Source organism: Carlito syrichta, unplaced genomic scaffold (assembly GCF_000164805.1).
Source record: "Carlito syrichta isolate Samal-C Ts95f unplaced genomic scaffold, Tarsius_syrichta-2.0.1 Scaffold315088, whole genome shotgun sequence".
In the NCBI taxonomy this organism is placed as follows: domain Eukaryota; kingdom Metazoa; phylum Chordata; class Mammalia; order Primates; family Tarsiidae; genus Carlito; species Carlito syrichta.
Genome location: NW_007259184.1, coordinates 281,574 through 290,594, shown reverse-complemented (window position 1 = coordinate 290,594; position 9,021 = coordinate 281,574). Strand labels below are relative to the sequence as shown.

Sequence of the window (9,021 nt, the reverse complement as noted above, 5' to 3'; positions counted from 1 at the left end):
GTTCCAGTTCCTGGGAAGGCTGAGGCAGAAGGACCGCCGAAGCCCAGCAGGTCGAGGCTGTGGTGGCCGGGAGCGGCCACTGCACTCCAGTCTGGGCGACAGAGTGAGACTCCAACTCAAAAAAAAGAGAAAGAAATATGATGACATGGGCCGAGTGTGATGGTTCATGCCTATAATTCCAGCACTTTGGGAGGCCAAGCAAGAGGATCACTTGTGCTCAGGAGTTCAAGACCAGCCTGGGCAACAAAGTGAGAGCTTGTCTCTACAGAAAAATCTAAAAATGAACCAAGTGTGATAGCCATGACTGTGCCACTGTACTCCAGCCTGCGCGACAGACTGGGACCCAGACTCGAAATAAATAAATAAGATGAAATGACAAGCCACTTAAGGTCTCTAGGTATTGTTTTTCATCTATAAAGTAGACACAGTACCATTTCACAGTGGTTGGTGTGCAGATCAGAAGAGATTAGAGCTGTAGAGGTGCCTGGCCAGTGTCTGAAGCATAGGCAATACCTGAATCAAATGAGGACTAACCTGTAGCACTCATCCCTCACACAAGCAGAACTGGTACATGTAACACTATCTTCATGAGAAAAATTATTCAGTCATCCGGGGTGGTCTAAAAGACATTCTCTGTCTCTCCCCCTCCTCTCTTTTTCTCTCTCTCCAATCCTGTACAAAGTTTTCTTCCTGTATCCCATGATCTAGAATCCCAGTTCCAGCAGGGAGGAAGCTGGGTTGAGGGCGTACAATGAGGAGGAGCTGGCAGTCTTCAGAGGGGAATCCTGGGCGACAGTAGGATGGGACTAGGAGGGGCAGGAGCATACAGGAAAGAGAAGGAAATGTCTGTCGTTTCATGTGAGCGCTTGGGAGGTAAAACCATACATAATCAAAATAACTGAGAGCTTGACAGCTCTCAAATCCAGACAAAGAGCGGAGGATATATTTTCCCAGTGACAGAGAAAAGGGAAAGGGAGTTTTGTGGCTGCTCCTAGTTCATCTGTAAAATATATGTCCCTCATTAATTGAGTCCAACATGGATATTACTTCATTTGTTTGTTTACTTATTTATCTTTGAGTCAGGGTCTCACTATGTCACCCAGGCTGGAGTTGCAAAGGCACAATCATGGTTCATGGCAGCCTCAATCTCCTGGGCTCAGGTGATCCTTTTACTTCAACTTCCTGAGTAGCTGGGATTACAGGTGCATGCCACCACACCTGGCTAATTTTTTAAAAATTGTTTTACTATTTGTAGAGACAGGGTTTTGATATGCTGCTCAGGCTGGCCTCGAACTCATGGGCTCAAGCAATTCTCCTGCCTTGGCCTCCCAAAGTGCTGGAATTACAGGTGTGAGCCACTGTGCCCGGTCGACATGGACATTACAATTTAATCTAATAGAACATATAACTTCTGATAACCATGGGGTAATTTAAAATTTGTTGTAAAGGCCAAGCATAGGGGACTCATGCCTACAGTCTCAGCACTTTGGGAGGCTGAGGTGTGAGGATCGCTTGAAGTCAGTGGTTCAAACCAGCCTGGGCATCAAAGTGAGACCCCCCTTCTCTATTTATTAAATAATTATTTGAAAAATTAAAATAAAATGTGTTATGAAGATGAATAAAATCACAATACCACCCAATATTTAAAAAAATAAAACATTTACTTTTCTCATCATGCATCTCTGACAAAAATCATTCTTTTATCATTCTTGCTGATCTAACTTTTACTAACTATTAATCAGATCACCATCATATAGGCTCTTGTATTTTTCATGATTCATTCAAAATTTCAGTTACCAAAGTTAGCAAATTCCCAATCCTGAACCCCCCCAAAAAAATTGATGACAAAAATATTTTAAAAAATAACTCTAACATAAATCTTCAGGCTTGTGTCATGTGTTACTTATTCCTGGACACAGAAATACTGAAATCAGTGTGGTAAAAAGATTGAAAATATTGTAGATCTGTAGAAATCTGTTATGGGACATACTTTTTGAAAATCTACCGAGGCAACCCCTTCAGGTCCCCTTCCACTGTGGGAGCTTTTCTGTCCTCTCAATAAATCCTGTTTTCTAAAGAGAGAGAGAGAGAGAGAGAGAGAGAATCTACCATAAGAGTAGTTTAAGTATATTATTTTATTTCTTGTATGTCCACAGTTCGAAAATCCCTGAGTATAAATGCTGAATGAAATATATTTCACGTTTCAAAATGTTTCAAATGATCATTTTATTTTTTTTGAGTCAGAGTTTTACTCCATTGCCCAGGCTGGAGTGCAATGGCATGCTCACAGCCACCCCAGCGTCCACCTGCTAGGCTCAGGTGATCCTTCTGCCTCAGCCTTCCAAGTAGCCAGAACTACAGGCGCCTGCTACTACACCCAGCTAATTTTTTGATTTACTATAGAGACGAGGTCTCGCCAAGTTGCCCAGGCTGGTCTCGGACCCCTGAGCTCAGACCATCCTCTTGCCTTGGTCTCCCAAAGTGCTGGGATTACTGGCTTGAGTCACCGTGCCTGGCCATAATCATTTGATTTTAAAAACAATTATTGATTCTCTCTTTCTTTTCTCTTTTTGTAGAGATCAAGGTCACACTATGTTGCCCTGGCTGGTCTCAAACTCCTGGATTCAAGCAATCCTCCTTCCCACCTCAGCCTCCCATATTGTTGGGATGACAGGCATGAGCCCAGTCAGTTATTGATTCATATTAAAACACTGGAAAATGGAACATATGCAATTATTGTTTATTATCCCCCCCAGATAGTGGAATTTCCTAGTAGGAAGAAAACATATTAAAATAATGAAGAGTAGGAGTAGCGTTGGGGCTGGCACATGCGCCCCTGTGGGCGTTCGGGCCACCAGTTTTCCTGCCCTCCCATCCTGGCGCCCCCAGCCCTGGCTCGCTGACCGCGCTGCCCCGGGCGTCCTTTCACTGCTGGCTCAACGGATTCAGCGCGTTCAATCTGCGCCGCGCCTCCTCCATGTTGACCGAGCCACTGCAGGGGCCTCCTGCGCCCCCTCTGACCCCCATGCAGCCTCCAGGAGGCGAGAATCAGGAAGTGTCAGAGGCCGAGGACCGACTCGGCCCCCTCCTGGGTAAAGGAGGCTTTGGCACCGTCTTCGCGGGACACCGCGTTCCAGATCGACTCCAGGTGGCCATCAAAGTGATTCCCAGGAATCGTGGGCTGGGCTGGTCCCCCTTGTCAGACTCGGTCACGTGCCCACTCGAAGTGGCACTGCTATGGAAGGTGGGTGCAGGGGGTGGACAACCTGGCATGATCCGCCTGCCTGACTGGTTTGAGACACAAGCGGGCTTCATGCTGGTCCTCGAGCAGCCTTTGCCCGCCCAAGATCTCTTTGACTGCATCACAGAGAAGGGCCCACTGGGTGAAGGTCGATGCCGCTGCTTCTTTGGCCAGGTCGTGGCAGCCGTCCAGCACTGCCATGCCCGTGGAGTTGTCCATCGTGACATTAAGGATGAGAACATCCTGATAGACCGCTGCTGGGGCTGTGCCAAACTCACTGATTTTGGCTCGGATGCCCTGCTTCATGATGAACCCTACACTTTGATGGGAAAGGGTGTAGAGTCCCCCAGAGTGGATCTCTAGACACCAGTACCATACACTCCCAGCTGTCTGTCTGGTCACTGGGTATCCTCCTCTATGACATGGTGTGTGGGGACATTCACTTCGAGAGGAACCAGGAGATCCTGGAAGCCCAGCTCCACTTCCCTGCCCATGTCTCCCCAGACTGCTGTACCCTAATCCGCCGATGCCTGGTCCCCAAACCCTCTTCCTGACCCTCACTGGAAGACATCCTGCTGGACCTCTGGATAAAAACCCCAGCTGAGGCTGCAACCCTCAACTCCCCCAAAGGAGGCCCCCACCCCTTTGGTCCCTGCTGCCCTAGGCCTGCCCCCACTGGTTGGAATAGCCATCACAGGGATAGATGGCATTTGTTGATCTGGTTTTATAGGTCATTAAAAATCCAGTATTACTAAGGTAAAGGATCAGGGGTCAGAAGACAAAAGCCAAGTCTGCCCAGCCCCCATCCCAGTCCTGTGAAGGAGCCTTCCTCCAATAACCTGTGTTCCGTTATTCTGGAGGGGGGATTCCTTCTCATTTTGCTAAGGATTATTATTTGGGTGACGTTATTTCCATTCTCAGCTCCCAAACCCTTATTCTGATGAATAGTCACCCCTACATGGCACCTCCTACTACCACCACACAAACTTGATTCACATACTCTTACTTGGGCAAGGGTGCTTTCCTTCCAATACCCCAGTAGCTCTTATTTTAGCAACGGAACCCTTTCCCCTAGTCTAGGGTCCCATATCAGGTCAAGTTGCTTGCCTACCTCAGCCCAGGATTGCTTATTCTGGGGGAGATGATGCCCTGTTGTTATCCTAGGGCTCTTTATCTTGATAAGGGGACCCTACTCTGTTATCCCAATTGCTCTTATTCTGGTGAGAAGAACCTAAACTCCATAATTTGGAAAGGAATGAGATATGGACACCACTGGTCATTAGGATGGGATGGATGGATGGTGTTTTGGGGGATGTGCTAGGTAAATAAGTCTTACTATTTGTTCTCCTGGATCCCCCACCTCCAATTTATGCAGACTCTTGCTGTCTCCTCCTGAGCTGGGATTGTCCAATTGCTAAAATGTAAATACTTGGTGTATTGGGGGATGGAAGTTCCAAGTATGTTCTCCTCTCTCTCCCTTCTCCTCCTACATGGATTATTTAAAAAGCCATGTGTGGAAACCCACTATTTAATAAAATTAATAGAATAAAAAATAATAATCATCAAGAGTAGAATCTGTGCTTATGGTAAAATGGCTCCATGAACAAAATGATAAGCTACATCAATCTTGAGATAAAAAGGAATCAGGAGAATTGTGAATTAAGTGTTTAAAATAAACATTTTCTTCTCGATTATTTGTTATAGGAGGATTTGGAAGAATTTCAGAATAAAGAATGTTGATAGAGATATTTTCAGAGGTTCAAAGCTTAAGTTTGACTGCAGCATTACCATTGATCTGGGGATGGACCGTGACTTTCTTCCTGAATGTAATTCTCAACTTCAGTCTCTTTTTGAGGAACAGAGTGGTGACTAGGTTCATGGGCTCTCTTCCTCAACAAGTCAAGCCGAGCATAATAATAATCATAATGTCCACACATGGCAGCAAGTTTGGGCCTTTCTATCATTTTTATCTGAGGGAAAGAGGAAATTAAAAAAAATACGAATTCATAATCATTGACAATCTGATAGCAACCATGGCTAAGACGAGGCACGGAAGGTGTATTTCTGTTTTTGCTCTATGCTTGTTTTCAGAGTAAAATAATCCCAAATCCTAGAGTTGAAAAGACCTTAGAATTCTACATACTGTAGTAGAGTAGTTTATCATTTTTCTAAGGTGTGGATATGAATCATGAATACTTCACGGTTAGTGCGTGGTAAATACTAAGCCAGTGAGGACATCTAGCCAACCTGAGATCTGAAACTAAACTCAGAGTTATTGTTTTCTATTTTTTATAAATTGGTTTATACCTTACTGTACTTCATGGGAGAATAAATGCTATTGCGCAACTCACAAATTTTGGAATTTGCAACATTTAAAATTTCTGATAAATTGACTAAATTCAACATGGCCTCGACTTGAAAAAAAGATGCTGAGTCATTCAGAGTCATTTTTTCCAGAGAGAACACAAGAAAAGTCATGTAACAGCTGTGGCAGGCATGATTCCTAACCCAACTACTTCTTACCACCCCTCCCAACCAGAGCAGGATGAGAGGAGAAGATAAGAAAGGAAACGATATCAGACTTGAGATGAAGGAATCCGGCTATAATCCTAGCACTTTGGGAGGCTGAGGTGAGAGGATTGCCTGAGCCCATGGGTTTGAGACCAGCCTGGGCAACTTGGTGAGACCTCATCACCACAGTAAATAAAAAGCAAACAAACAAAAAAATTCGAGATGAAGAATCACCTGAGGCGAAGGAACCAGAAACAAAAGTTTATCTTTTAGCTGAGTAGAGGCCACAAAGCCAGATCAAATTACTTAAGAATCAGATCCAACAGATCCAATTAATATTTGAAAGCCAGTGAAGACCTTGTTGCTAAAGAGCAAAGTAGGGCCAATTTAACATTACTGTGGTAATGCTACCTACTTCATAGTTGATAAGTGAAAGGTACCTATAGAAACTTAGAAGAAACTTAGCTTATTCTTTAGTCTTTTTGCCTCAGTGTAACCATTAAAAAGCATTCAGACATCCTACTGCAGGACAAACAGCAACCTATCCCATCCCCCCTAGGGAAATCTCCTTCAGATACAAGATGAGGACAGCCCAAACAACCACCCCACCTTTGGTCAAGGAACTTGTGAATTGCAAATGTCTAACAAGTCTCTTGCAGGATCCCCTCCCCCAGGGTTAGCCTAATCAGCCCTTGTGACCTAGGTGACATGAATAAGCCCCACCATGGCAACAATCATGTGACTAACCTACCCATCTGCCTGCTGTCCATCATCTGATGTCTGTACCTGCGTTTGTCTGCCCCTTTGTGATGACGTAGAAGCAGACCACCACCCAATCACCTTAATTATCTTCCCCCATCAAGGAGAATGGTTAAAAGGACTCAACCACAAGCAACCAGCGGCCATTGCCTTGCTAGACTCTGGTGTGGCCATGTGCTCTTTGAGTCACAGCTGTCGCCATGCTTCCTGGCTTTGGTCCCCTTCCCCCACTTTGGGGAGGTGAATCTTCTCTCTTCTTTCTCTTTCTCTCTCTAATTTACTTTTAAATAAACTTTTCTTTCTTAACCTTTTGTGTGTTGCAATTCTTTGCATCTACTCAGATCTCTGGGTTCTCAGCGCGGCACCTCCGGCTTGCCAGCCCTGGCAGTGCTGTGCGCGCCTCCCTGTGCCTCTCCACCCTCACCCTGTCCATCCATACCCTAACAATAAGAAAAAAGAGATCAAAGCACTGGAAAGGCCTAGAAACTAGTAGCTGGGAATATAAATCACCAAAAAAGAATTAAAACAGAAATGTCCTCAATGTAAAGAGGTAACACTATATTCTTTGTCTTTTTAATACTATGTGGTTCATATATACGCTAGATTGAACCACATGGAATTGTAGATATTTGACTATCATTAATCTACAAAGATGGCAGTTTCACGTAGCTCTATTTACATATTAAAATAAATATATAACATTTGATTTATTAGTCTAAACATAAATTATATGTTTGTTTAAAAAAATCTTTTAAAGTGAGAATTCGTTTTCTTTGTTTCACAATCTCACCTACATACAACCCAGAAGAAGGTAATACAAATTACTTGGAAATGGTTAGAAATAGAGAAAAGTATTGAAAGGAAATAAACAGCTTCTTTAACATTTTACATGAAATCCCAAATAATATTGGGAGCATAAGAAGTAGCTCCTGTGGAGATATATTTATTTCATTGCATCAAAAGAAGCTTTTTAAAGGATTAGGAAAGATGTCAACTTGTTCACCAGTTCTCCCAATTTAATCTATTCTTAAATCTTTTAGATTGTTTTTTTCTTCTATAGGTCTTATACAGAGAATTCTGAATCACAACATACTTTTCTTATTTCTTTAATTAAAATGATAAACCACATTTTGTCAAATAAAGGGCAATAGTTTAGCCAATAGTTTAAAAAAATCTGCTTTCACACCAACAGATGTACTAAAATGTCTATATGTCAAGTAAACCCACTTAGTAAATGTACTTCTAAATAGTCCTGTAATTATACCATAAGATTTCTTTTTTTTTTTTTTTTTGAGTCAGAGTCTCACTTTGTCGCCCAGGCTGCTCATGGCCACTACAGCCTTGACCTGCTGGGCTCAGGCGATCCTTCCACCTCAGCCTTCCAAGTAGGTAGAACTACAGGCCCAGCTAATTTTTTGATTATTGTAGAGATAAGATCTTGCCATGTTGCCCAGGCTGGTCTTGAACCTGTGGGCTCAGGCAATCCTCTTGCCTCCACTCTGCCTCCCAAAGTGCAGGGATTACAAGCGTGAACCACTGCGCCTGGCAGGAACCTTCTTTAAAAATGCAATTCTTCAATTAAAAGACAATAGTTATTTTATCATTTATATACCAGAAGCATTCTACTAGCATGACCTAAAAGATTCAACACTCTGCTGAGGTCAATTCAAATAACAAAGCATAATGAATCCCCAGGGATAGATCAGTTACTATATATTAAAAGCTTCTCAATTATACGTACAATGTGTCAGAATTAAGGGTATTAAATGTAGAGTGTTTTTGGTTGATACAGTACTCACTTGCCCTAGAATCTTAATTATTCAGAGAAAAATCTTATTTATTCAAAGAAATTAGAAGAATTTCAATAAAAACAAATGAAAACTAATGTATACCTGAAAGAAAATACTGTTTTCTAAACTATAAAAACTAGAAGTTGTCCAATGAGGTTCTACTTTAACGCCCATTTAATTGTAACTACAAACGAGTGGATTCCAAATTAATGAGGCTGTTCCTCAAGAACATATATGGAGGCAGGTCTGTCAGAATACACCATAGCCAGAGAACCAGAAAGAGGGTTTAGTTTTACTTACAGATACGGGCTTCTGGACTCCAGCTGGCAGTCTCCATTCGTTCCTATGTAAAGGATCCTTCCTTTTAACTGGTGTGGATGCCCTTGATCCTGGTGACCACTTTTCCTGGAATCTCACTTTCTGTATTTTAAAGTCTTATTTAACCAAAATAAAAATCTTCAGTTTTTAAAAAATGTACTTAATATCGATACTCATAAGAGTATATACATAAGCTACATTTCCTAACATAGTATTTTATACAAAGTGAGAGATGGACTGATGAAAAATTACTGTGCATCTTCTTTGAAGGGAGAAAATCATTTTTTCCAGAGTTCCTTTACGTATTTTTTAGTAGTACATAACACCACTTTTTTAAAAATTAGGAATTGCCGGGCTCGGTGGCTCAGCCTGTAATCCCGCGCCTTTGGGAGGCTGAGGTGA

At 42.6% G+C, this 9,021-nt stretch overlaps 1 protein-coding gene and 1 pseudogene across 1 annotated transcript in view; one reads left to right on the top strand and one right to left on the bottom strand.

The window, feature by feature from the left end:
• NEK5 (NIMA related kinase 5) overlaps positions 1–9,021 on the bottom strand; it is a 52,430-nt gene that overhangs the window by 23,723 nt on the left and 19,686 nt on the right. The window contains 2 exon segments of the mRNA XM_021706046.1: positions 5,030–5,211; positions 8,602–8,735. Coding sequence (XP_021561721.1) covers positions 5,030–5,211; positions 8,602–8,735 — 316 coding nt within the window.
• On the top strand, positions 2,855–3,996 carry LOC103274877 (annotated as a pseudogene).